The sequence below is a fragment of the Dunckerocampus dactyliophorus genome, chromosome 8, assembly GCF_027744805.1.
Source record: "Dunckerocampus dactyliophorus isolate RoL2022-P2 chromosome 8, RoL_Ddac_1.1, whole genome shotgun sequence".
Taxonomy (NCBI): domain Eukaryota; kingdom Metazoa; phylum Chordata; class Actinopteri; order Syngnathiformes; family Syngnathidae; genus Dunckerocampus; species Dunckerocampus dactyliophorus.
In genome coordinates, this window is record NC_072826.1 from 2,965,766 (window position 1) to 2,993,208 (window position 27,443).

At 42.1% G+C, this 27,443-nt stretch overlaps 4 protein-coding genes across 14 annotated transcripts; 2 read left to right on the top strand and 2 right to left on the bottom strand.

Annotated features, from left to right (window-relative positions):
• Positions 1-6,826, top strand: tardbpb (TAR DNA binding protein b). 4 transcript variants are annotated; one of them, XM_054784495.1, is made up of 6 exons: positions 1-164; positions 486-746; positions 1,811-2,019; positions 2,091-2,231; positions 2,336-2,506; positions 4,592-6,826. In XM_054784495.1, the coding sequence occupies exons 1-6, from the start codon at positions 161-163 to the stop codon at positions 5,081-5,083; spliced, it is 1,278 nt and encodes a 425-aa protein (XP_054640470.1). In that variant the 5' UTR covers positions 1-160; the 3' UTR covers positions 5,084-6,826. The 4 variants fall into 4 exon arrangements, with proteins under 4 accessions (XP_054640470.1, XP_054640471.1, XP_054640472.1 ...); XM_054784496.1 differs by having other exon boundaries at positions 1,856-2,019; positions 2,091-2,240; XM_054784497.1 differs by having other exon boundaries at positions 1,856-2,019.
• LOC129186333 (retinoid-binding protein 7-like) lies at positions 2,930-15,116 on the bottom strand. Of its 6 annotated transcripts, XM_054784501.1 has the most exons (6): positions 13,630-13,980; positions 11,068-12,248; positions 10,815-10,938; positions 8,971-9,004; positions 8,834-8,900; positions 2,930-6,801 (listed from the first exon to the last, which is right to left on the bottom strand). In XM_054784501.1, the coding sequence occupies exons 2-6, from the start codon at positions 11,095-11,097 to the stop codon at positions 6,691-6,693; spliced, it is 366 nt and encodes a 121-aa protein (XP_054640476.1). In that variant the 5' UTR covers positions 11,098-12,248; positions 13,630-13,980; the 3' UTR covers positions 2,930-6,690. The 6 variants fall into 6 exon arrangements, 4 of the variants coding, with proteins under 4 accessions (XP_054640476.1, XP_054640475.1, XP_054640474.1 ...); XR_008572225.1 differs by lacking the exons at positions 2,930-6,801; positions 8,834-8,900; positions 8,971-9,004; positions 10,815-10,938 and adding exons at positions 14,001-14,102; positions 14,171-14,349; positions 14,426-15,116 and having other exon boundaries at positions 11,178-12,248; positions 13,630-13,724; XR_008572224.1 differs by lacking the exons at positions 2,930-6,801; positions 8,834-8,900; positions 8,971-9,004; positions 10,815-10,938 and adding exons at positions 14,171-14,349; positions 14,426-15,116 and having other exon boundaries at positions 11,178-12,248; positions 13,630-14,102.
• Positions 14,831-16,662, top strand: LOC129186191 (uncharacterized). Its single transcript, XM_054784203.1, has 4 exons — positions 14,831-14,904; positions 14,980-15,042; positions 15,130-15,254; positions 15,411-16,662. Exons 1-4 carry the CDS (start codon positions 14,831-14,833, stop codon positions 15,620-15,622), a joined length of 474 nt encoding a protein of 157 aa, XP_054640178.1. The 3' UTR covers positions 15,623-16,662.
• h6pd (hexose-6-phosphate dehydrogenase (glucose 1-dehydrogenase)) lies at positions 15,280-26,461 on the bottom strand. 3 transcript variants are annotated; one of them, XM_054784493.1, is made up of 5 exons: positions 26,383-26,461; positions 21,558-22,224; positions 21,361-21,478; positions 18,710-18,979; positions 15,280-18,629 (listed from the first exon to the last, which is right to left on the bottom strand). In XM_054784493.1, the coding sequence occupies exons 2-5, from the start codon at positions 22,197-22,199 to the stop codon at positions 17,284-17,286; spliced, it is 2,376 nt and encodes a 791-aa protein (XP_054640468.1). In that variant the 5' UTR covers positions 22,200-22,224; positions 26,383-26,461; the 3' UTR covers positions 15,280-17,283. The 3 variants fall into 3 exon arrangements, with proteins under 3 accessions (XP_054640468.1, XP_054640467.1, XP_054640466.1); XM_054784492.1 differs by lacking the exon at positions 26,383-26,461 and adding an exon at positions 22,389-22,547; XM_054784491.1 differs by lacking the exon at positions 26,383-26,461 and adding an exon at positions 22,350-22,514.
• Between the last annotated feature and the right edge of the window lie 982 nt (positions 26,462-27,443).

Sequence of the window (27,443 nt, forward strand, 5' to 3'; positions counted from 1 at the left end):
CAAACATGTTGACGCACTTCCTGCTTCTCTTAGGTAACCCAACAGGCAATACATGGCGGTGTGACTGTTGGCCTCGTGAAAAAAAAACAATCTTATATGCCGTATTTCTCTGTGTACATTCATTCTGTCCAAACGGAACTGCAGCCTAAAGGAGCGATTTATGGGTAATTTGCTTTTGTCCTAGTAGTTGTGTACAATAACGTCACTGAAGAAGTACTTTAGTGCCGTCGTCGTACGGTGTTGACACATAACCGCGTTCAAACGAACAAAGGAGCAAGACAATCGAATGCATCGTCGAGTGTCTTTAAATCTGATATCAGTTAAATGTAATTCTTAATATTTACATTGTTGTACAACAGACGTCGTTTTTGTCACTTTTTACCGGCCTGACTCATTGGGTGCTGTTAGCCCATTAGCCGCTATTGTAGACGGCTAACGAGCTAGCTAGCAGCTAACACTAGCCCTGTTGTGTTTACGCGGTAAAGTGGACTCTTCTTTGGGAGAAATGGCCGAAGTGTATGTCCGAGTGGCAGAGGAGGAAAATGAGGAGCCTATGGAGATCCCGTCCGAGGATGATGGCACCGTCTTGCTGTCAACGGTCGCTGCTCAGTTCCCCGGAGCGTGCGGCCTGCGCTTCAGGAGCCCCGTGTCTCAGTGCATGCGGGGAGTACGGCTCGTGGAGGGGGTCCTGCACGCCCCGGAGAACGGATGGGGGAATATCGTCTATGTCGTCAACTACCCAAAAGGTAACAGCATACATACTCAAAAACGAATTTACACTAAAAGATAGCCATGCGCCACATTGTTTATGTTTACTTTCACTAAAAATGGAGGAGTGCCGTTTGACGCAAAGCTCCGCCCACTAATGATGTCACTGCAGCTCTGAAGCCATTCATAAATGTTTACACATTAGCTTGCTTTGCGTTATACTGTCATTATTTCTTTCTCCGTTGTACGTTTAATACTGCATTATCTGCGTTATCTCTATTACATACATCAGCGATGAAGATTATGAGTGTACTGGATACAACAGTTGAATAGATAATATCATGGAGTCAAATGCCCAGATATGTATGTAATTTATTTACTTTAAGCCCAAAATTATTCCACTTTTTTTTTTTACTGAAAAAATGCTATTTTTTTCGTTTTGTAAAGGAAAAGGCTAGAGAAGACATTGTGTATATATATTTAAAGTCAAAACTTTGTCAGCTTTGTGTGACAGATTATAAAGTGAATTATTATTTTTTAAGTATGAAAATTCCTAATTTTTCTCATTACATTATTGCCTCATACCTCCTGCCCCATTTTTGCTGTATTGTTATTTAATTTCATTTTTAGAATGTCCCACAGGTCAATAAATAATAGGTTGCATGCCGCAAATTTGTAAGAATAGAAATACATAAAAAAAGGCAACAATCGAATTAAGGTAAATGTGCTAAGAAGTTCCTCAGGGCATTTAATGGATCGCAAATTGCCTTAAAAGACGTTTAGCACTTTTCGCTTTGATACTCTTTTTTGATACTCTTATTATAAACATTTGTAAAAGTCGCTAATAAAAGGACAAGTAACGACATCACAGCAGCAAATTGAGTGTTGTGGTAAATTATTATGTGATTTAATGAAAGATAAAAATGAATGCTTTTACATCGCTGTGTCCAATGAAAACATGCATCCCCAAATGTTTGGTGTTTTTACTTTTTACCCATAAAACCAATGTGCTTAGTTTTCATTGGACGACGATGGTTTGTGACTATTTCCCATGTGACGCATGCTCTTACATTGATGTGTTTGTCTTCTTGTAATACTTCAGCTTCCAGCCTCCAATCAAGTTCATCATTGTGTTTGACATACTCAGATAACAAAAGAAAAATGGATGAAATTGACGCCTCCTCAGCTGTGAAAATGAAACGAGGCGACATGAAGACGTCAGACCTGATTGTGCTAGGCCTTCCTTGGAAAACCACAGAGCAGGACCTGAAAGACTACTTCAGCACTTTTGGAGAGGTCATCATGGTGCAGGTACAGCCCAAAACAGGACGAGTCAAATGCACGTCGCTTGTTTGCATTCACACTCCATGTTTGCTCCTCAGGTGAAACGGGACACCAATACAGGAAACTCCAAAGGGTTTGGCTTTGTGAGGTTCACAGAGTACGAATCCCAAGAAAAAGTCATCTCCCAGCGCCACATGATTGACGGCAGATGGTGCGACTGCAAGCTCCCTAACTCGAAGGTGAATATGGTAATGTCCTCGCAAACACGACACACCACAACAAATCTAAACCATTTTAAAGGTGCCGTGTGGTTTTGTAACCGTGTATAATCTTGTGCTTACAGCAAGGTCCAGACGAGCCGCTGAGGAGCCGCAAAGTCTTTGTAGGACGTTGCACAGAGGACATGACCACTGATGAACTGAGGCAGTTCTTTATGCAGTATGGAGAAGTCACTGATGTCTTCATCCCGAAGCCCTTCCGTGCTTTTGCCTTTGTCACTTTTGCAGATGATCAGGTATTATCATAGAGCTGACTATTTTTTTAGCTGCGGTTTAGTAAATAAAAACGTTGGTTGTGGTCGCAAGGTTACATGACAACGCTGTTTGAAGCCAGTAGCATTACTGTTTCTGTTTAAATGTTGAAAACTGTAGAGTGGATCCCCTGCATATTTGCCATTGAGCAATCACGTCCCAGCAAATCCACAAATATTTTTGTTTGTGGGAAAACCTGCCCTTTTTTCTTTCTGAAAATAGGCAGATTTTTGGCATAAAACATTATAGTTACCCTAAGTCGGTAATAATTTACAAGTACGTGATAGTGAAGCATAAAATGTACAGCATAATAGGAATGATGCGACATCAATGCAAGATTGCGGCGCTCTGTGTGGCTTCGGAAGCACTAAGCTGCCACAGCCAGCTTTGTTACAATGCGGCCTCAAAACTTGCAGCAAGGTGAAGACAAGTTAATACAGTCCTCCCTCGCTACATTGTGGTTCCAACGTCGTTCCTCATGATAAACATTGGATATAAAGACAACCTGAACATCCCTCCTTTTTTACTTCCGGATGACCTCCTCCTTGTTGCGACAAACACTGTGAATCATATTGTTAAAAATGGTAGGATGCACAATTTTTGTGGTTTTGAAACTGACTTTTTCATACTGTGGTATACCTTGAAACCGATAACCGGGCCATGCCTACTCGTGTTATTTCACTATTTGCTGGTCTCTGTAACTCCTGAGAATGGTGGGGATCTAACGTACTTTATAGTGGCGGTGTACAGCTTGTATAGCAATATAGATATACTGTCCACTGAAAATGAGTCAACACACAGCCATAATTGTCAAAGAACAAAGAAAAAGTACACAGTGGTGTGAGAAAGTGTTTCCCACTTACCTTATTTCTTTTTTTTGTGCATGTTTGTCACACTTAAATGTTTCAAATCAAACAAATGTAAATATTAGTCAATGACAACACAAATGAACACAAAATGCAGTTTTTCAATGAAACTTTTTATTATTAAGGGAGAAAAATAATCAAAACTTCATGGCCCTGTGTGAAAAAGTGATTGCTGCCTAAACCTAATAACTGGTTGGGCCCCCCTTAGCAGCAACAACTGCAAACAAGTGTTTGTGATAACTTGCAATGAGTCTCTTACAGCGCTGTGGGGGAATTTTGTCCCACTCATCTTTGCAGAATTGTCGTCATTCAGCCACATTGGAGGCTTTTCCAGCATGAAGTGCCTTTTTAAGGTCATGCCACAGCATCTCAATAGGATTCAGGTCAGGACTTGGACTAGACCACTCCAAAGTCTTCAATTTGTTTTTCTTCAGCCATACAGAGGTAGAACCCGAATTGGTTTCAGCTTGAGGTTACGAACAGATGAACATTCTCCTTCAGGATTTTTTGGTAGACAGCAGAATTCATGATTCCATTTATCACAGCAAGTCTTCCTGATCCTGAAGCAGTAAAACAGCCCCAGACCATCACACTACCACCACCGTATTTTACTGTTGGTATGATGTTCTTTTTCTAAAATGCGGCGTTACTTTCATGCCAGATGTAATGGGACACACACTTTCCAAAAAGTCCAACTTTTGTTTCGTTAGGCCACAGAGTGTTTTCCCAAAGGTCTTGGGGAAAATTGGCAAAATTGAGACCAGACTTAATGCTCTTTTTCTTCAGCAGTAGTTTTTGTCTTGGAACTCTGCAGGCTGTTTTTGTCCAGTGTCTTTCTTATGGTGGAGTCATGAACACTGACCTTAACTGAGGCAAGTGAGGCCTGCAGTTCTTTGGATGTTGTTGAAGGGTCTTTTGTGACCTCTTGGATGAGTCGTCGTTGCACTCTGGCCTGAAGTCAGCTGGGATAGGCTCCAGCATACCCGTGATCCTATTGAGGATAAGTGGCATAGACTATGGATAGATGGATGACATTTTGTGTTGTCATAGACTAATATTTAAATTTGTTTGATCTGAAACATTTAAGTGTGACCAACATACAAAAAAAAAAATCAGGAAGGGGACAAACGCTTTTTCACACCACTGTATATTGTAGTATAAACACATGTTGACTTGGCTAACTAATATTTTTCCCCCTGCCAGGTCGCTCAGTCTCTGTGTGGTGAGGACCTCATCATCAAAGGTGTCAGTGTCCACATCTCAAACGCCGAGCCCAAACACGGCAACAGGCAGTTTGATCGCACAGCACGGTTTGGCAACGGTTTCGGCGCTCAGGCTTTCGGGGGCAGCCGTAGCGGGTTAGGGAGCAGCACCAACAGTAACCTGGCCAATTTCGGCTCGTTCAGCCTGAACCCAGCCATGATGGCGGCGGCGCAGGCGGCCCTGCAGAGTAGCTGGGGGATGATGGGAATGCTGGCCAGCCAGCAGCAGTCGTCTACCTCGGGCAGCTCCTCCAGCGGCGCCAGCTCTAATCGAGACCAGGGCCAGTCTTTCAGCGCAGGCAACAGCAACTACGGCGCCAGCTCGGCCGGCCTGGGTTGGGGGACGGGCTCCAACTCCACAAGCAGCGGGAGTGGGTTTAGCTCAGGGTTTGGGTCCAGTATGGAGTCAAAGTCGTCTGGGTGGGGTATGTAAGCTAAGTGTGTACGTGTGGTAAGTATTGTGAGAAGGATGAGTCTTTTCAAACGTTTCTTTCTGGTGTAAAAACACTTTTGTGGAAGATGTTTTGTAGATTTGGAGGAAAAGCTAAAGATTTAATTTAGTGTTGACGTGAGTTGTTTACCAGGAAGTGCTATTTTTCATGTCTTGTTTGTATCCATTTCAACTGGATTCTCTAATGCATGTATTGTGTAGCGTGCTGATGCATGAATGTTTATCCAGCTTTGTCATCATTTTTAAGGCAATCTTGCATTGGGGAGAATCTGGTTGAAACTTCAGTGTTTTTAAGTCCAACTTTATTTGCAGTCAAGTAGAAAGAAAAGCCTTCATTGAAATCTCTTCTGCAGTTGACTTCCACCTTCCGTTTCCCTGCGAGGAAGCTCCAATATGGCAGCATTGTCGGGGCCGTATTGGTATCACTCTCTTCCCACCTGTAAATGCTATGCCATCAAACAACGGCTTCACTCCGCATGTTCTCACAGACGGTGGGTGTTTTCACTTTATATCCACTCAAGTGACATTTTTTTAGGAACTGATGAGTGCGATTGCGGGTGGCTTGTGGCGAAGCGATGAGTGAGCGGACTGAGAGGCGCGTGGAGCGGACTGCTTGTGAACGTGAACGAGCCCAAATTCTGACTGCTTTCTGAGTGTGTGAGTGGAAGCTGCGGATGCTACGAGCTCCTCCCCCTAACACGGACATCCTTTAATTAGTACTTCAAGATTTTTTTTTTTTTTTTTTTTAAATCTTTGCAAGATTCCCCTTTATTCTTAATGTGTGGACAAACTACAGAAATGTATGGAATGTTGTGCTCTTTGTAACGCTTGTATTATCTGATTTGAATGCTGTATGGTGTGTGCTGTTTCTTGTTCCTGATCTGTAAGTGTGTACTTGATGTGGATGACACCGACTGAAGACTCTAGGAGGGTGGGGGGACACGAGTGCAGGTGTGAGAACGTGGAGTGGTATGTCCAATGTCCCCCTCCCCCTGTAGCTCTTGATGTTTGTGAGGTGTTGGAAAAATGTCAAATGAAGGGAGTTGTCGAATAAAGTTCATTTGAATAGATGCTTAGTTGATTGAGTCGCTTTGCGGAATAAAACATCTAATTCGATTCACGTATCTAGGGACCTTGGGCTCTGCTGGTCGAGGTCTCCATTTGATCCCAGGCTGAAGGACGAAGATGCAGCATCCAACACATTGAGTGTGGTGTGACCTTCTCAGAGAGACATGGTAGTACCTGTCTTTTTCATGCTTCTCTTAGCTTGTGTTTCCTCTGCTTGTGTGCTTCAGTAAGAGGGGTGTTTGTATTTTCATAAAAGGCTTTGATAATGTTTGTGTGCTGCTGATTGGACGACTGCCTGGCAAATCCTTGGACAGGTCACTGCTGGTGTTTGCTTTTCTAAAAACCTATTTTATATCTTTAGGTCCTCTCTCAGGTCTAAGACAGATTTAATGTATGAGTGTTGCAGGTGCATAAGACACCCGTTTACCAGATGATGTGGACTAAATGTTGCTTTGTTCATTTCTTGTTTATTTAAAAATGCTGGGGAAGACTCTGAGGACAAGGAAAGACCTGCCTGTTTTTTATTCTCTGTTCTCCTCAGTGTCTCTGCTCTTCCTCTTCCCGGTATTCTTCTTTTTCAAAGCCCTCTGCTCTTGTTCCAGTTCTTCACTCTTATTCTGTATGTAGACTGACTGAAATAAAAGGGAATCAAAACAATACGTGTGTTGTAGAATATATGTACAGCATGCTACTCATGAAGCGTCAAAGTTAAGTGTGAACATTTGTGTTGTCTATCGTTTTTTATGACAAATCGACAAAAGTCACAGTGAGACTGACTGAAATTTCTCTCACAGCTCAATGCACTCTCCAAAACACCCACTGTAACTTTAGGGGAGGGGTGTCCAAAGTGATATTTTTTTTATTGGCCCTCTGCCCATACTAAAAATACCAAGATAATTAAAAAAAACCCTGAAAAAGTAATTTTACAACAATAAAAGACCCAAGTATTAAGAGAAAAATTAAAGGCACAAAGTAGTAATGAGAAACAAAACAATAAAGTTGCAATTTTTGGAAAATTACGTTGGGGAGAAAAACATGAAAACATAGTTTATACTAATATAAAACACGTTGTGAATTTGTTATTGTGAATTTCTCTTGGAGATGAATAAAGTATCTTTGTCACTGACGATACAAAGCTGAGACGTTTAAATAGAAAAGACGTCTCTGCATATCTACATGGGTTGGTTAAAAAAAAAAGTGGCCCCCGCGTCCTTGTGATTTTGCAGTATGCAGCCCACGGTGCAAAAAGTTAGGACACCCCTGCTTGAGGGTGTTTGGCTGAATCACCACGATATTTGGTACACACCTTTAGAGCAGTGATTCGCAACCAGGTACACCTAGTGGTACGCGAGCAAATGGCGGGGGGTACGTGGAAACATTTAACTTTCAGATGATGAATAAATATTCCCAGTCATTTCATCTTAAGCCAGACATTAAAACGGAATGTGTGCGCTACAATTAGTTTCCCCAGGGAGGCCTTTGGCACAGCTGCTCCGAAATCATAACAGTTGTGATACATTCTACTTTGGAAAAATTATCAACACGTATGAGTGAGGGGGTACTCATTTAGGGATGGTCGAGTATTGACCGATTCGGGACTCGTGAGTATTCATCTCTGTCAACTCATTCACTTAGCCTGCTGCTAGCTAAATTAAAAAGAAAACCAGGTAACATGGCATTATAGATCTGCTCCTTGCCTCACATCAACTCTCCACTTCCTGTTCCTGTCTGAGCTGCTCGCTGGCTAACGGCGAGCCAAGCACTCGAACTCACTTGCTAACGCCGCATGAGAGTGACGAGGAGTTGAATCGTGAACCTGACGTCGGCTCACAGGTTTAGTGAGTCGAGTCCGTGGACTTGTTGCGCATGTGCGAGTTTCTCTGGCGACGCAGCCGCCGTATTGAGTGCCGATTAATATGTCAAGTCACCGCCGTATTGGATGTGGCGAGAGAGAACAGGGCGCTAGTAAATGTTCTGCATGGAATTGTACCAACCGGTTTACAATCCAAAGAAGATCTCACTGGATTACCTTTCACAGGTACGGCTTTTGGGCCATTATAGAATTTCTTAACTTTGTGGCTGTGGTGAAAACCAGCCTCCAAAAACTTTGTAGAAAGGCGCTTTAATAAGTTTGGTCCATTTTCTTGCATTTGTTTAAGGGGCAGACCTGTCACATCCCAAAGCATCGCTGCAACGGGCCAACCATCTCAATGAGGTGTTTGCATGTATACCTATGGGAGTCTCCATGTGAGGTTTATTTATCGCTCCGCATGCACAGTGTGACACCTGACTCGAGTGAATCAAGTACTTGATTCACTTTTGTGAGTGGCTTTTGTCAGTAAAAGGAATCGCGTTTCCCATCACCATTACTCATGGTGTGACAAAAAGGTTGGGAAACTGCTTTAGGGGACTGACAAACACGTGCGTGTGTAAAATTTGAGCAAGACTGGTTGAAAAACATGGCTGACATCAAGCCAAAAAACGAGGAACATGGGCGGGACTTGGCAACTAATTGTCCATCAGTCATTGAGCATTTGTCTAATGAGTATAAAACTTAGAAAACATCTGTATTACATGTATGCTCCCAAGTCTTCCAAATATTTTGATCACAGCCCATAGGGGGCGCTACTGATGTAATTTGTAGTCCGTAGCATTGCAACTCACCAGCGCGGTACTGCGACGAGCCAAAAGTTTCACGTCCTCTGCAGACACCGTGCATCTTTTAGCATGCCTGAAATTACATTTAAAAACGCTCAGCTCATCGTTTAAGGTTAACAAAAGAAGAAAAAAAAGAAGCTTACTTTGCAAACGCCTCCAAGTCTTTAGCAAAGACATCTGGAAAAGAAACGACAAACCGAAGTGGAAGTTTTATTCAGCTGGAGAAAGGGTTGACATCGACTTTACAAAGGTGATACTGTAGAAACACGCCAAACTACAAACACAAGAATTTCAGCAACATATTGAACAACATTGCTAATTAATATTTCTCTGACAGTGTCAATCAAAACTGAGCATGAATATATTTCAATACAGCACTTATGGATTGGATCTGTTTAATAGAACACACTCATTCCAAAATAATTTCCATAAAATACATTTCAAAGAGTAATTGCGTTTTATTGGGCTCGGAGTCAAAGGTTCAATGGTCAGCAGCAACACTGATTTTCATGCATTTTTTGAGTGACAGATTTACAATAAATTTGCACATTCATGAGTCAAATGTCGGCTTAATTTTTTTCCCACTTAAAACAAGTAAATGTTTTAACTCTACTTCAGCCAGAAACACCAAGTCAAATATTTAGTTCATATATTTTTGGAGGGGGGGTTAACCTTCTAAAGACCAGTATGTAGGCCTGTCATGATAACCCCCCCCCCCGGAAAATTTGCGTGGTTTAGACCCTGTGTATAGCAGTCACCTGTCTAACGCGGCCAGCGGCCACCCACTTTGTATCCCTTGGTCAATATCTGACTGCACATGGCGGCCAAGATGCCGACTCAAGCAGAAGCTTCAAGCACGAAAAAGTTTTGTTTTTCAATCAATGAAGCCGTCGTGTGTAGACTTTAATTACTGAGTCCTAGCTCAGTCACAATCATTCACAAGATCCACACAAACTGTCAGTTGTTCCACATAAAAAAAGCTGTCTTCTTTGGAGCTTGTTGCAGACAGTGACACCGTTTATTTCCTGGTGTGAGACAATGTGCACTGGTCAATACTGTAATGCCGCTTGTTGTGTGGAAGGAGAGACTCACGTCGCCGATGCACTTTAATCGCTTTATTAACCTAGTAGTTCTTTACAACTTTTATCCGCAGTCCTACAGTGCCCTCTACTGGTCAACATGTAACAGTATAATTATATGTATCTGCAAACACAGCAAGCTTCTAATCACAGACATGTTAATACTGTATGTGCACAAATTCAAAATGGCCGCCAACCTGTCTATAACCTGCCTGCAGCGGCCACTTTTGCCGTTTCCCTTTAGTGGCCGCTATAGACAGGTTTGACTGTATTATACTATTATATATTAATACTTAAATTAATATTTGATAATTATTTATTTTTCCATTAATGTAATGATAATATATGACACAATAATGCAAGTACACCATATCAAAAGCAATAAACCTTAATTTCTTAAGAGTAATAAGATTGCAATTGGAATGTCAAGAGCTATTAAATAAAATAAATTAAACAACATAAAAAAAGACCACAAAAAACCCAATTAAAATAAAATGGACTCTCAGTCTCTTTTAGCAAAAATTGCAAAATTCCCAATCACAACCAAAAACAATTTAAAAAAAAAGAAAAAAATTGTTGAGAAAAAACAATGAAAACAATGAAGTGTGTTTCGGCCCGAAAAGAGGGCATCCATGGCTGTCACTCACTCGCGGCTCGTGCGCAAGTACATGCCCGTAGTTTGTGACTGACACAGATCTTGACTGTCAGTAGAATGTGTCAAACTAGTGTTAAGAACAACACATTTATAGGAGGCGGGGAAATTAAGCATACTTGCTGCCATTGTCACTCAGGAGTAAGATAGTATTTATCCCACACCTTTATGCTACTGTGAATGAATGCTATTCCACTTGTGAATGTTTCGTGGAGATAAAGTATCCATGAATTCATGGCGTGGTGTTGATACCTACCACACTGTCTGAAGGTAGTCTCTGCTATTGCGGCTACGACCTGCCGGCTAAATTCCGTTCGGTGTTCCTCTCCAATCTTCTGACACAGACGACCAACAGTATAATGTACAGCTGCCTTTAGTCGCTGAAATTCAAATGTTAATTATTATTATTAGCGACAGCATTGCCCCCTTGGAGGTTAGCAAACTAGTTAGCTAGCTAGTTAGCGGTGTCATTAGCCAAACCCTAAAAAAAAGTCAAACACTTTCATTACCTGACGCGTTTCGTCCTCTCCGACAGACATGTTGGTGTAAAAAGTGAAATGTTTAAATAACGTGCAGTGAAACAGCCACTTAATCAGAGCATTACTCTACTTTTAAATGTTTCATTTAATGGTAACGCAGAAGTCGCGGTACAATTCAAAACAAACCAACCAGTGTCGTGACGTCACACAAGCATTTTTTTTTATATAAATGTCCACAGCACCACCATGCGGTTGGGAGGAAGTACTACAGCATGCTAATTCCAATGGCTGTAGTTTCTGGGAGAATGGTTGATTTAAGGAAAGAAGTACTGACATTTATGTTTGAGTTGTTAAAACTGTGATGTATTGTAAAATTAATATATTTTTTTATATAAATGTCCACAGCACCACCATGCGGTTGGGAGGAAGTACTACAGCATGCTAATTCCAATGGCTGTAGTTTCTGGGAGAATGGTTGATTTAAGGAAAGAAGTACTGACATTTATGTTTGAGTTGTTAAAACTGTGATGTATTGTAAAATTAATATATTTTTTTATATAAATGTCCACAGCACCACCATGCGGTTGGGAGGAAGTACTACAGCATGCTAATTCCAATGGCTGTAGTTTCTGGGAGAATGGTTGATTTAAGGAAAGAAGTACTGACATTTATGTTTGAGTTGTTAAAACTGTGATGTATTGTAAAATTAATATATTTTTTTATATAAATGTCCACAGCACCACCATGCGGTTGGGAGGAAGTACTACAGCATGCTAATTCCAATGGCTGTAGTTTCTGGGAGAATGGTTGATTTAAGGAAAGAAGTACTGACATTTATGTTTGAGTTGTTAAAACTGTGATGTATTGTAAAATTAATATATTTTGAAGCCACACATGTAGTATACGTAGTAAAGTGTATTTATGTTGCATATTTGTGTGGAGACAGTGAATTAATGAATATTGAAGGACTTTTGGAGAGGAGTCGGGATTAAATAAGTATATTACTTCTTATGGTCCTTTTTGAATATTATGAAATTATGACTGATCCATCAAGTGATATTTTTTTTCATTTTTGAACATTCAATGTTTGAATTTATGAGCATACAGGTTTGAAATAAATGAAATTAAATTGTGTGCATGTTTAAATTGATAGAGAGTCACGGTGTCCTTTTATAGACTTGCTTGCAGACTTGATCCTCACAAGTAAGCTCCTGAAAAGAGATGAAGATGAGAAAAACAATGAGTGCATCTGCTTTGTGTTAGCTTTCAGTGTACTGCAATGATTTTTAATATCAAAATGCAACTGAAAGAAAATGTATTAGCTGGACCACACAGTCAAGCAGACGCAGTCAACTGGCAGCCGGAGGGCCAAATCCGGCCGAGCCCGCATGTTCTGTTCAAAATTTGTGTTTTTGATTCCTAAAAATAGAAAAGCACTCCTGGAATCCTGTTGAACATTGTCGAGCGCTTTTGCAGTAGGTCCTTAAAAACACAGTGCTCCTGTCATATGTATGACTAGCTTTTTTTGCATCAGATTTCTAAAAACAGCAAAGCACTCCTGTCATGTTGACTCATATCATTGATGAGCATTTTTGCAGTTGGTCTGTAAAAACAGCAGAATGCATCTTTCATTTTCAGGATCTTTGACTAGTGTTTTTGGCAGTAGGTTCTTAACAACAACAGAACACTCCTGGCATATAGAGGATCTTTGAGGAGAATTTTTACAGTATATTCATAAGAAGAGCAAAGTGTTCTCGTCATATAGAAAATCTTTGACCACAGTGAACAAAGAGCTTTTATTGCTTTTGGAGGAGGAATCATAGTGAAGGAAGAAGTCCGGCCTTGGTCCTTCGCAGTCTGAAAACGATTTTGAGTATTCCTGCTGTAACAAGGATGACAAAAATACACAGTACAGTAGAAGTAGTCCTTCCTTGTTAGCATCCTGGTAGCTAGCTAAACAAAATGGCAACCGCGACCAGGGGTTACGTTGCGCATCTATGATGTCAAAAATTGTAGCACAAAACACGTTTTTATTGTTTGACAATTATAATTTTATGCAAAAACACAAAACGTCCTTCCTTGTTAGCATCCTGTTAGCTAGCTTACAAAATGGCACCGGAACCGGAAGTTACGTTGCGCGTTTATGATGTCAAAAATTCTAACACAAAACACGTTTTTATTGTTTTACAATTATAATTTTATGTAAAAGACAAAACGTCGTTCCTTGTTAGCATCCTATTAGCTCGCTTACAAAGTGGCACCGGAACCGGAAGTTACGTCGCCCATCTGTGACGTCATCAGCGGTTGACTCTCAAAAGTCTTACCACAAAACATGTTAGAATAGTTTTACAATTCTAGTTTTACATAAAACACAACACGTCCTTCCTCGTTAGCATCCCATTTGCTGGCTTACAAAACGGCAACCGGAGCTGGAAGTTGCGTCCATGATGTCATCAGCGGTTGACTCTCAAAAATGTTACGCAAAAGACATTTTTCTAGTTTTACAGTTCTAGTTATACATGCACACAACAATTCTGAATACATATGCATGATGAATGAAAGGGATAAATGAACATTTAAGGTTGCTTTTACCTTCATTGAAGATGTGACTGCTCCCAAAGACACCATGTGGCAGCGAGATCAACCACCAACACCCTTCTTGCTTTCAGCCACGTGAAGAATCACGTCTTAAAAGAAGTAAAAGTAACCTTTCCTTTGTATCCATTCATCACTTATATGCATTTTGAATTGTTTTCTGCATGGAAAACCGTAATTGCAAAACTATAAAAATGTGTTTTGTGTTAACATTTTTTGACTTTCTTGAACAGATGACTTGGGCTGACATTATTTCTTGCGGGAAAATTTGCATCAGTTGATGTCCCTTTCGGTTCGAGTCGGAACTTCTGGAACGAAGTAACGTCGCTAACCAAGGTTCCACTCTAATGCATAGAAATCCCTCGTACCAAATGCAGGTGATCGCCTTCAATCCAGTGAGTCCAACCTCTGTTCTTCTTTTCTCCTCTCTGAACACACACCAGCTTGTCTTGGTGCCAGTTGACCACACTCTACAGTGAAGAAATCCATCTATCAATGTAAAATATTCATAAGAAATCATTCATTTATTATACTTTACCTGGCATGTACGGTTGTCCATTCCTTTGGTCTCCTCTTTGTACTCTTCCCCAACTTTAAAAGCGCATTCGTAGTTTCTGAAGGTGGTGAGTGTTCTGATGGAGAAATGGTCGCCATCTTGCTTAATCACCTTCTGAGGCTTCAGCAATGCTGCGATTTTGCGGGTTGCAAAATCGATGCCTGGGAAAGCAGACGGTGAAACGCACCTCGCTCAGAAGGCGTGGATGAAAGTGGACAGGGAAGTTTCGATTCTTACCAAGAGCGAGCATGTATCCTTCAAAGTTGACACTGCTGACAATGTCCCACGTCCCCGTGTAGTCCATCACCATCTCTGTGAGCTCGTGTGTCTCACGATCAAGCGTGAGGAGTGGATTCGTACTGCTTTGGGGCCTTTATTCTGTGTCAATATGGAGCAGAGGTAACAGCACCCGAGGGAGGAAGAGGACCTTTTACACATAATGTGAACAAACACAGCTCTTCCTGTTATGCTCGCTTATACGTGTGATGGAAGCGGTCTTCTTGGAGCAAAGCTGAAGGGCCTCCATCTTTAAAATAAAATCCGCAGAGCGGAACATGAGCACAAGAGGGCCTTTAAAGAGTCTTTGTGAGGGTTTAGTGTAATCCAATCTTTAGTATAGTGTTGCAAGCACACACTGAGACCATGTTCCTCTACGTGCTGGTCCTCATGGCGTTTCACAGCAGCAGATGGATGCCCAGGAATCAGAGGCTCAAGTTGTATGTGCACTTCTATTGCAATCTATTTGTCTTTGCATGCTGTTCCTTTTTCAAAAAACGTGTGTCATTTGCCAGCCAAATAATAAACGTGGCGTTCACGTCCCTTGTTGTGGTCCCTCAGCTGTACGTCATTGCAAGGTACCCAGCGCTTTAAAGACACGTTTGCAAAAAAAAAAAAAAAAAAAAAAAAAAAGCTCTAAAAATGGTGTATGTTTGCTTCAAAAGGCCCAAATCGTCAAGATACTGCAAGCAGCCTTTGGTGAACAACCTGTCGGCATCCATCGCCTTGTCTCTCATCGCTTCAGGTCAAAATGACGCCAGCACTCATTTTAATGCTATTCATTATGTATGTGCTTATTAAAAATGAAAGCTCTATAATGCAAAAGGGACTTTTTAATTTCCAATACTGCCTCACGCACTGCCACTTCCATATTACTGTATGATCATTCACAGTAGTGTTGCCATAGTTCACAGTCTGAACTGACGTTTCACAACATGATCTTGAGTGATACGGCACATTTGTGATGCAATTTCTGCAAACACACGCTCCTATCCCCCCCCCGTAGGTTTTTCAGTGGTCTTCACGCTGGTCGAGACAGTTCCTCAGGGCTTGTGGGCGTCCTATCACGTGTTTGGATTGCTGTCGTTTGGACACGGAGCGTGCAGCACCATACTGACGCTGACGGCGGCCGCATGCGTAAGAAACTCAACTGTATAAATAAACGACGCACCCAAGTCATTCATTTCTTCTTGCATTTTTGTAGGCCAAAACCACACCTGAGCTGTATCACATGTCTCTCTTTCTGACCGTGGCTTCCATTGTGAGCACAGGTAACAAGTACATGCGAATACAAAGGTTATTGTTACTTGTAGAACACATTCTTGTGTCCTTCTTAGGTGCACTTATGGTTAAAGGAGTCCTCTGGTTGACAAAAGGCAGGAACAACGAGCGCCACTAAACAGAGTCCAGCTGTGTTACATCGACATCCAATACTGCTCATATTAACATTTCACGTGCTTTCCATGCCGCCGGCAGTCGGTAACTCAAAACCATGGGAATGAAAGTGACTTAATCCGGCTCGTTTTAATGCTTCACTTCAACAAAAGCAGGTGTTTTCTTGGGTTGGCGGATGGCTTACATTGGCTTCCCGTTGTAACTGGTCACAGGAAGTTACTCAGAATGCAACGCGGCTGTGACCTTAGCGAGCCGGAATGTACCACTGGCAAAGTTGAAGATGTCATTTGGGTGAACCATAAGTCTAAAACGCAAACACGTTCCACTAAATTTATCACAACTAGATGTGCCCGATATGAGGAAACATAACATCATAACAATAAATCCGATAACATTAAAACATAGCTCCGATAATTGATAATTAAAAAAAATAATTCTCAAATGAGGCGAGTTTACATGTACTGTGTTGTGGTACTGGGCCAAGGTGAACAAATCAAGCGCTCCTTTTCTGTGACGTCTCCAACTCCCCTGAGCTAAAAGGTAAAACAATCATGGTGTTTTTATTTCTTTAATCTCGATTTCTGTATGATTTATTTTATGTGATTTTGTTATCCAACTGTTATTTATTAATGCCCATGGTTTGATGCATTGTTAATGTAATCTGTAAGGCATTAATAAAGTTGATTGGAAAAATAAAAAATATTGAACAATCATGGTGTCGATCTAGGTGTCACTAGTAACACGCACTAGTCTTTATCGCCAACGATAGGCTTTTATTATTTTATAATTATTTAGCTCACAAGAGGCACAATAATAACATAATAGTCATAATAATAAGAGCTACTTTGTGGCCATACTCCAGCTAAAACTTCGTCACTTCCTGTCCACGGACACTTAAATGGCTTATTTTCTCTTGATTATATCCAATATATTGGGTAATATGAGTGTAAAGGTGACTAACAATGGTAGAAAAATCATATTTAGAAAGTCAAAGAGGTTTTCTATGCTCTAACTAGGAAAATATTCAGTTTATTAAAAGTGAATCCTACTTTGTGGAATTTTACTTATCACAATCGGGTCTGGAACCAATTAACCACAATAAACGCGGGATTACTGTATATTAAGTCAGTCAAAGAAACAAGTGGGATGATGTTGTAAAATTGAGTCACAGGGTGTTTAGAAATGATGTGCATAATGTTTGAAACTTTAAATGCAAAGATGTGCATTTATTAGATTTGTTTACGTCTCTACGCCTGCACATTGAGAACCGTTTCAGCAAATTCTCTTGCCTCAGTGTCTTTAAATCAGTCAATCAAATTAAAATAAACTTTCCAGTAAGTAAATTATGTGCATTTTTCTGTATATGTAGACAACTTCTCCACCAAAACATGAACTTAAGCTGCAAATGACATCCGTAACATGTCCTAACCTAAAAGAGCATCATAGTCAATGTACCAGGCTAGCATGCCGTCAGAGGGACGGACCCCAGTGACAGGCCATTTCTTTGGGTCGTCCTTGCTGCGGCTCATCTGGGTGATGAGCTCGTGTTTGCTTTTGCCCATCACTAACAGAGCCACCTTTTGTGCCCGGTTAATGGCGCTGAGAGTGAGGCTCATGCGCTGGTGTGGCTTCATGGGGCTCTCGGTGAGGACCACCAGACTCTCCTCCTGGTTGGAGGCTTTAACGCCAGGGAAGAGCGACGCTGTGTGGCCGTCATGGCCGACTCCCAGGAGCACAAAGTGGAACCTGGAGGCGTTAACTTCTTTGCTGATGTCCTCCTGGTACAGCCGTGCTGCGTCGTCATCCTCCACGCACAGACGCTGGTGGAGCTGCACCGGCATAGGGTGGATGTTGTAATAGGGTACGTGCACGTGCTGAAGGAGATGCTGGTGGAGGTTGTAGAAGTTGGACTCTGGGTCAGTGTGGGGCACACAGCGCTCATCTACCATCCAAAAGTGGGTGTTCCTCCACGGGAAGGAGAAGTGGTGCAAGGCCAGCCTCTGGAAGAGAGCGATGGGCGTGGCTCCACCGGAGAGGGCGAGATGGAAAACACCACCATGGAGCACAGCCGCCTCCGCTGCTTCCTGTATGTCTGCTGCCAGACGCTCCACCAGCTCCTCGGCCCAGGCAGACACCATGGTGGCGTTGCGGTACTTGCCTTGCATCACTTGGAAACCATTGGCTGATGCACCTCCTATCTGATCTGGGCTGATGATCACCACGTCGCTGGTGAAGCTGATCTCCTTCCCTTTCAGACGAATGTCCAACAGGTCTCCGTTGTCGGCACCACCAGGGTATATGCGGGGAAAGGAGCCAGCTAAGCTCTGAAGCAGTGGTGTCCATAAGCCCCATGATGCTAGGAGATTCTCAGTACTAATGAAACTATTTTTGTGCCCAGCAAAGATGTGGGAAATAAGTTCTGCATAAGCTTCATGCTGCACTTTTGGGGTTTGTACAAAGTAGTCTGAAATAGGCAACCCTAGAACATTGACATCAGCTTGCTGGGTCACTTCCTTCCACTCGCCCTCTATCACAGAAGGCTTAAACAGATTCTTAGTCACGAGCACTGCTGGGTATTGAAGGCTGCCGTGGCCGAAGTAGAAAACAATCTGCTTGGGCTTGCAGTGAAGGCTGTGGTGGTCCTGCACGCAAAATACGTCATTTTTGAAAAGAACCCGTGCGTATCCCACGCGTTCATCTAACATCTTCCCCGAGAGCAGAAGAATGGGAATGCCATCGTACTGCGCCGCATCCATGTGCACCAACACGGCTGGAACAGACATTTCATATTTTTGAATTGCAACTTTTTACAGTTTCACTGACAGAAAGCTGAAAACGTGCCATTGAGACCTGCAAACGTTGGTGTGATGCTGACGTGATCTTGAGTCATGTTCAGCTCCTGCTGAACCTCTGCTTTGTACGCTTGGTACTGGCCCGTCACGGCTTGATTCTTCCCTAAAGGCAGCAGAGAGCTGAAGATCTGCAGCTTTTTCTGAAGAACTTCCTCGCTGCTGCTCAGATTCGCGGGAAGCCTCATCGTCAAGAGGGCCATGACCTCTGTCAGGTGGTTCTGTATTACATCTCTGATCACCCCATACTGGTCATAGAAGGGAATACGACCTATGGGGAAAAAAAATGACAGGAGTATTTATAGAAGGAATGCACTGGAACGTCTGACATGTCAGTGTACAGCTTGTATAGCAAAACGAGTCAACACGCGACCAGTATTGTTTAAATAGCTGGCAACACAAGTGAGTAGCAAGATAAATGTGTCTTGAAAGTCTGTGACTAGGTACTGTGTCATTGTGAAGCAGAGCAGTGTTAGAATACTCACTCTGAATACTGACAATTTGGACATGTTCACTGCGAGGTGCACTCACTTGTGTTGCCAGCTGCTTACCCAATCATGGATGTGTGTGGACTCATTTTCAGCGGATCGTAAATCTATACTGCTATACAAGCTGTGCACCGACTTCTCTAAAGTACAGTTGTCCCTCGTTTATCACGGTTAATTGGTTCCAGACCCGACCGCGATAAGTTAATTTCCGCAAAGTAGAATTCATTATTAATACACAAAATATTTTTGTAAATATAGAGCATTGGAGCGGGCTGCACAGTGGTCTAGTGGTTAGCATGTTGGTCAACACAGTAACAGCTTGGAGATCGGGAATATCTGGGTTTGAATCTCCGTTGGCATCTCTGTGTGGAGTTTGCATGTTCTCCCGGTGTGCGCGTGGGTTTTCTCCGGGTACTCAGGTTTCCTCCCACATTCAAAAACATGCATGTTAGGTTAATTGGTGACTCTAAATTGTCCGTAGGTATGAATGTGAATGTGAATGGTTGTTTGTCTATATGTGCCCTTCGATTGGCTGGCGACCAGTGTACCCTGCCTGTCGCCCGAAGTCAGCTGGGATAGGCTCCAGCATGCCCCTGCGACCCTAATGAGGAGAAGTGGTATAGAAAATGGATGGATGGATGGAGAGCATTGGAGCCCTGTACCGATGAAATAACACCCCTATAGTCATCTTTATACTCGGATTATTCTTAGTTCACGTTACATTGTGCAGGCTATGGGATCACTACAGGGACATAAGAGACGGCCGCTGCTAGCACAGCAAGCTAGCGAGCTAACTAGTTAGCCTCTCCAATGTACTTATTCTAAACTTAAGAAAGTGTTTCAAACGGAGTGGGGAAGAAGGACAAAGTAAGAAGCCAAAATTTACCACTTCCGCACGGATGGAGAGGAGAACCATGGCATGTCTCGGCAGCCAGTCTCCATGCAGTGTGAAAAGTAATGTAATGTAATGTCACGCCTCATCAATGTAACACTACTGATGCAGTGACCAGAATGCTACATATAACTTCTCAGTCGGATCGGAAACAAAATCAGTGGTATCGCGCATCACTCGCCCACAGTGGAAAAAGTCATACAACTACTTCATCTAAATTTAGTGGGGAAAAAAAACTCTCAAGTGTGCACAAGTGATGGCAAAAGAAAAATGTGATAATGACCATAGAACAGGAAGTAGAAATTATTACGATGTACAGTAGTTGCAGTGCAACAAAAGCAGGCTGGTCCGGGTCCTGGCTGCTTAGTTCAACAAAGTGACAATAGGTGGACATCAGTGATGAAAAGAAGACTGCAAAGTCAGTTGCGTTTAGTCGTGCTTGTCAATGAGAAGAGCCTCATCCCAGCCACACCCCTTAAGCAATCTCTTCATTGTCACATTCCAACATCAGCTTAATTTGACATCTGTTTACATTTTACACTAAAATATTAAAGTGCTTTTTTTAAGTTGAAACGTTGAAAGAACATTATTATACACTGGAAAGGCAGTTCATCTTGTGTCACAAGGTCTCACGGGAATAAAACCTGACAAGATTTGGGCACTAGGCCTGGGACGATAATGAATGAATGAATTAATCGCAATAAATTAAAATTAACTGGGTCATTTTGCCGGCCTTCATATATTGCCATGTGCATGTGTGTCCGTTTTCCTCGTCTCTTGCCTCCGAACAGGCAGGAAGAGGGTTCACTCTGCGCATTGGTTTCAGCACCTTGGCACGTTTGTTCCATAGAACAACGGCATGAACGAAGTGAGCCCTTTTGTCAGTCATACAGTCTCTTTGTCTCGGTGGGTGGAGGCGGGGCCGCTTGCATACACACAGTGCGGAAAAATGTAACGTAGTAGAAATTAAATTATGAATTGCAATATACTGTCATATTTTAAAAGAAATATTTTTTCATTGTACTTATCTTAAAAGTAATGTGAAAATTTTGTCTCATCTCATTCTCGTAGACCCAATCTCGTGTACCATCCTGTGAACTGAGTGCCTCGTGACACCCCTAGCAGTTAATGTTAAATTGCTACTGAAAAGGATTTAAGATGGTGACAATTTCACACTGGAGCAGTCTCATTTCTTATAGAATGTTTTTTTTCCTGATCCAAACAACTCTCAGGTTTCAGGTGTGCTCAAAATATGATGCCATTGTTCCTTACCTTTCACATCCAGAGTCTCTTTCAACACAATCTCTATTCTTTCAATGTGGTGCTTGTTCCAGATGGGATCCAGAAACTTCCTGTTTTCCACTCTGAATGGAAGGATCTTGGAAACCACCTAATGCATGCAGAAAAAAAGCATCCAGTTGAAGTGGAAGGATGAAATGATGATTGTGAGACTCACACAGAGGCCTCACCTGCTTCCCCAGGTAGTGGTCTATCCTGTACATTTCTTCATCCTGCAAGGAATTCCCAAGCTGAGCTGCCAGCACCTGAGCACTTCTCAGGTCGTGTCCGAAAGGTTTCTCCAGAACCACTCTGAGCCACCCCCCGCTGGCAGGCCGGCAGCTGACGTTAACTTTATCCGCAATATCAGCATAGGCGAATGCTGGCACTGACAGGTAGAAGAGTCGCCCGGCTTCGGTCAGACCTTCCTCTTGGACCTGCTGCTCAATGTGTTTGGACAGGTCCTGGTAGTCCTCCAGAGTCTTCAGCTGGCGATACTGCGCGAGCCGCAGGAATTGCTCCTTAACCACGGCGCAGCGCTGTTCGGATACATCCTTCGTGCACGACACCGCCTTCACGATATTGAAGAATATCGGCGTGGCCTTGTCCGGAGGCGACTGTCCGCCGGCGTAGAAGGAGAAGGTGCTTCCACTATTGACCTGGTTCAAGTAGAGCTGGAAGAAGCCCTGCCACAGGTACTTCTTGGCCAAATCTCCTGTGCCCCCGACTATGACCACAGAAACATGGCCAAGGCTCTGCTTCTTCACGCTCTCCTCGCCTTGTCCTCCACGGGCACACAGTGCGAGCAGAAGCAGGAGCACAGGCACAAACATCCTGTGGTGTTAGACCGTCCAGACCCTGGAAGAACGTAGCAATTAACATAAGCATGCAACCGAGGCATCATATCAAATAGGACTTCAATGTTATTGTTGCAGACCATCAAAGCAATTCAGCATGGTCAGTAAAGTAAAAAGACAGACTACCAATGTCAATCCAGACTCCGAGAGAACAGCCGAACCTACCCCGAACTTCCAAAGCCGTGTGAAAATGAGCTCAGAGATGGTTAGTGTGTAAAACTCTTTGGAGAGCCACTGATCGTTGCTGTCATGAGTGCAGTGGTGATCAGAGGACGCCAGTGGGATTTGTAATGCTGCAATCTTTGTACTTTGCTCAGGGGCACTGAGTCTCTCTGCTTGCCACAATAGGACCTGCTGTCGATACTCGTGGGCTGGAAAAGGTCAACAAACCGGCTGATCATTTTGCAAGAAGATGAAGTCAACTATTAGGCAAATGGGGAAAAACTGAAAAGTGTGCGTGTCGCACCACTCTACTGATGGGAAAACGTGTTTTTTACAATACATTTAAAGGAAAACTGCACTTTTTTGGGAATTTTGCATGTCATCCACAATCTTTATGTGAGACATGAACACACGTATCTCTCACTTTCCTGTGTATTCTAAAGATATAAAAATAGCTAAAAAATGCATGTAATGGGGATGCACCTATTCCGCCTATGAAGCTTTCTGAAAAAAACTCCAAAAAGCGCCAACAATGCTCCATTTACGTAATGTGACCTGCATATTAACCAAGTTACAGCGACATTGTTATTATTATTGTTATTAACATTGTTATGCCCAAGAACTACGTTACTGGCGTAGTGACACCTCGCCACACTACACGGACTCGCTCCTAGCCGGCTAGCTTCACCACACACGTGCTCGCAGCGCCTCAGGACACTAGCGAAAGGTAACGCTACATATTGGAGCTGCCGCCACTGCTGCTGTTTTTGTTTTTGAGTTTGGAAAAGATAATGCTAGGTGTCACGTTCTTTCTATGTTGCTTTGTGAAATCAATGCGCCCAGGAAGGAAGTTCCGGTGATGCTTAAAATGACTAAAATACAGCAAAATACTGCAAGTATTACATGTTATCATGAATGTGCCTGTTACTAGATGCTCACAGCATGGATATAAAACCAGAAAACCTTGCTGGAGCTTTTCAGAGGTGTTTTATTAGCGGGCTCTGTAGGCGGAATAGGTGTGTCCCTTTATGTGCATCACCGAACTGCCTCTTTTTTAGCCGTTTTATCTTTAGAATGCACAGAAAAGAGAAAGACGGATTGTGGCCGATGGGCAAAATTGTTTAAAAGTGCAGTTTTCCTTGAACAGATTAACAGACTTGTGCAAAAAATATATAACGCTGTGGTCCTCAAACTTTGTCCAATTCTTTCAATTGTGCAGAACTGTTCAATTGAGTGGTGAAGCAACTCAGGCAAAATGGAGTGCACTACTTGGCTGCAGCCAGCAGAGGCGCTGTTGATTCAGCCTCAACTACTTTGTTGTCTGAAGAAGTACTACATGAGCTACGTGCATGCAGACCTCCGCTACGGGCAGCATTATTGTGTTACGGAAAAAGGAGTTAGATAATATTAAGATAATATTGGGGGAAAAAAACAATAAATCAAGGACATCTTGTTCCCATCTCCACGTTCCATTGCTACAAAACACCAATATATGAGGAGGAATGCAACAGCTGTATCTCGCATCATACGGGTGACAGAACATTTTATTGGCTAATAAATAAACAGGATAGCCACAGTGTGACGCGCACTCTGTGACTCAGTGGAACATCTGGAGTTTGCGGTAATAAAACCAACACCGAAAGTCAGCTTCATACCTTCATACGTTATTTAAAGTTGTGATTCAGTAGTTACAAATACTTTCATTTTCATAATTCATCCGATGGCATTCTCACTAGGGGTGTCACGAGACAAGATGATACACGAGATTATTTTAACATTACTTTTAAGAAAAGTACAAAAATATAACAAATAGATGACAATATATTGCAATTTACTAATTTAATTTCGACTACATTGCACTCTTCTGCATGCTGTGTGTATGCTAGCAGTCCGCCCCCACCCACAGAGACAAAGAGACTGTGTGAGTGACGAAAGGGCTCACTGTTGTTCACTCATGCCGTTGTTCTATGGAACACGCCAAGGTGCTGAAACCAATGCACAGAGTGAACAGAGTAAAGGCAAGAGACGAGGAAAACAGACATGCACAGACGTGGCAATATATTGACACGGGAAAAATGAACAAGTTCATTGTCATTTATTGTGTGATTAATTCATTAATGTATTATCGTCCCAGACCTCGTGCCCATGTGACAAATCTTGTCACGTTTTAATCTCGCAAGATCTGTTGACACCCCTAATGACGTCTAATTAGCCCCCTGCCCCCCACCGCCACAATTAAACAGCAGCCCTGTGAGAAACACTGTCCCGTGTTGTATCCATTACCCCAGAACGTTGCCATTACATGTTGACAAATGCGTGTTAATGCTTTCAGACAGTATGCTGCTTGTACCTGGGACCATTTTCTGCTCATTTTCTCCCCACACAAATTAATTTCCACACATAAATCCGCAAATTGAGTGTACTTGCTTCAAAAACACTGCATTCATTCAGACTTTCACAAGATTTGTATCTCTTACGGTCGCATGTGATGCAGGGTAAAGTGAAAGGCCAATCCATCCTGAGCTTAACTTCAGAGCTAAATTTGTTGATTTGTTGAATGATAAATGAGCAGTGTTGGTCATGGCCTCAGAAAGCAAAGCGGAAAAATTGTGGTATTTTAAGAGCAGAAAAGGTGAAATAATGGCCTTCTGAGATTTAATATAAGAACTGCACTGAAAAAAATCTAATTATTTTGCCTAAATAGTGGCTCTGACAGAGCGTGCAAACAATGCTGTATAACTAACTCAACGTCTCAGGAAACAAATACCTTGTGCTGCCGCTAGGTGGCTGTAATAATCTTCACTATGAAATCTGATAGCAACGTGTTGCTATTGAGTCATCACCATTCATTTTGAGTCATTTGTAGAAATCATCTTTTTAGTATTACTATTTATTTAGGATTACTGGTAAATCATCACAATGTAGTGTATCGATATAATGAGACAATACAATCCAGTATTACATCTACCAGTGTTTTTCTACGTGTAAGGTGGGCCTCCCCTGGGATCCGTGGCGTATGAGCATGTACCGCAGTTTGAGAATTCAGCCTTTACCGGGCACTCTTATAGGGCGATGTATCTATTCATTATCCACTATCCACCCGTTTAGCTGGAGCCAAACCCTGCTGACTTCGGCCAAAAGATGGGGTACACTCTAGTGACGTGTGATACCGCTGATTTCGTTTCCGAATAAAATTCAGGCTGGTATCGGCGATACTGAGCCGATACTTTTCAAATTAACCTAATGTGTCTGGTAAATTTGACAAATTTTATGTCATAGCAGAAAGAATACAAGACATTTAATTGTTAAAATGTGAAAACGGCATTTTAGACAGTAAAAAACTACAATAAGTAAAATAAAACCATTAAAATAAATTATTAATTATTGAGACAAACGACTGACGTGTCAAAAGTATCGATATTTTGATGTGAGAATCGATTTTGGTATCGGACGTACAGATATTTCAGTATCGATCCACATCACTACAAACAACCACTCTACGAACAATTTATATTCTACAATTACCCTAATATGCATGCATTGTTGAAGTTCCCCTATAATCCGGTTCTTTTTATGTTAGTTGTACGTGTCTACCATCTCTTAGTGGCTTTGTAATACTGTAGTTTGTTATTTCAACACCAGAACGGTAGGAGCAACAGCAAGGTAAAGTGATGCTAGCAAAGTCTACAATGGTGGTACGGCTAAGCGAACGTAGGCGATAAAACACAGCCTGTCGACGTTGTGTTTACTCTGCTTCAGCAAAGTCCGCTATTCGGTATTTGCTGAGCACGTCTACACAAAGTTAGACACAAAAGGCGCACAAACATTTAAAAAGTCGCCTATCACTGACATCACTCCACCTGCTAGCTGTCAAGCTTCTACACTTCCGCATTCAGGCGACACTGACGGCAACTAAAAAAACAAAAAAACAAACAAAAACACACGGAGCGTTAACAAAAACAAAGTTGATTAAGCAAATCGTGAAAGTTAAACAAACCTGCACCCCGTGTCCCATTCCGCGTTGACTTCATTGAACGTCAAACAATACCGGAAGGTTCCTACTCTGGTCACGTGTGTCTATCCTGCCAATGATGTGGCCGCGTTGAAAAAAACCTAGAAGCCCACATTTAAAACGCGAAATTGTTAAATTCAAGTAGGTTTTCATTGATTAATTTGTATTATATTATTTATTTGTATTTTTTTTGTAATTTATTTGCAATTATTATCTCAATAGCCCTCAATAGGTCAGTTCTGTTTATAACGGTAATTATTGTATTAAGTAGTAGCAATAGCAAAACAATACATCACATTTCACAGCAATGGTTGTGTGCATTTTAATTAACTAAGTAACAATTAACTATCACTGAATTAATTACTTCACAGTCATGTTATGTCTCCATCCCGAACATGTGCATAAACTGTGTCATGACTGTGTTCAAATAAGATTTGAGTCTATACATACCCAAAGTATTTCCCCGCTTACATAATAATAAAAAACACATTTAGAACTTTTAACGCTTTAAAAACTCTTAAAATGCTGCGTGATATTGGTTATCAACTAGTAAATGATCCAAGGACACACTGGTGTCTGCTCCTGTCACTTAGGGTCAGCTGAGCGCCGTGTAGGGGAAATCATCTTACTGAGAGATATGTCTATGCAAACACTGGTTAGACTTTTAAATATACCATGTGCCCCCTGATGACTCCTAACATTCAAAATATAAATGATTGAATTTGCTGAGGTGTAAAAACACACTTTGCATTGTTCAGCTGTGTTGTGTCATCACCAGCTTTGAATGAAGGAGGCCCTGCATCGCAAACAAAACAGGTGCCCTTTTGGCCAAACAATCATCCAATTGTTGTGGACCACACTGCCACTCGCCCTGCCGGTTCCTCCCTTTTCCTTTGCGGAGCAGTTGTCGGCACAGTGCCGTCCTTTTACTAAGCCACTCGCATCCAAAGTGATGTCTGTCAGCAGCTGAAAGCTTTACATCTCATTACATGCATTAGCATTTTGACTTCAGCCTCCTGACGCCACCACCACATTGGGATTTTGGG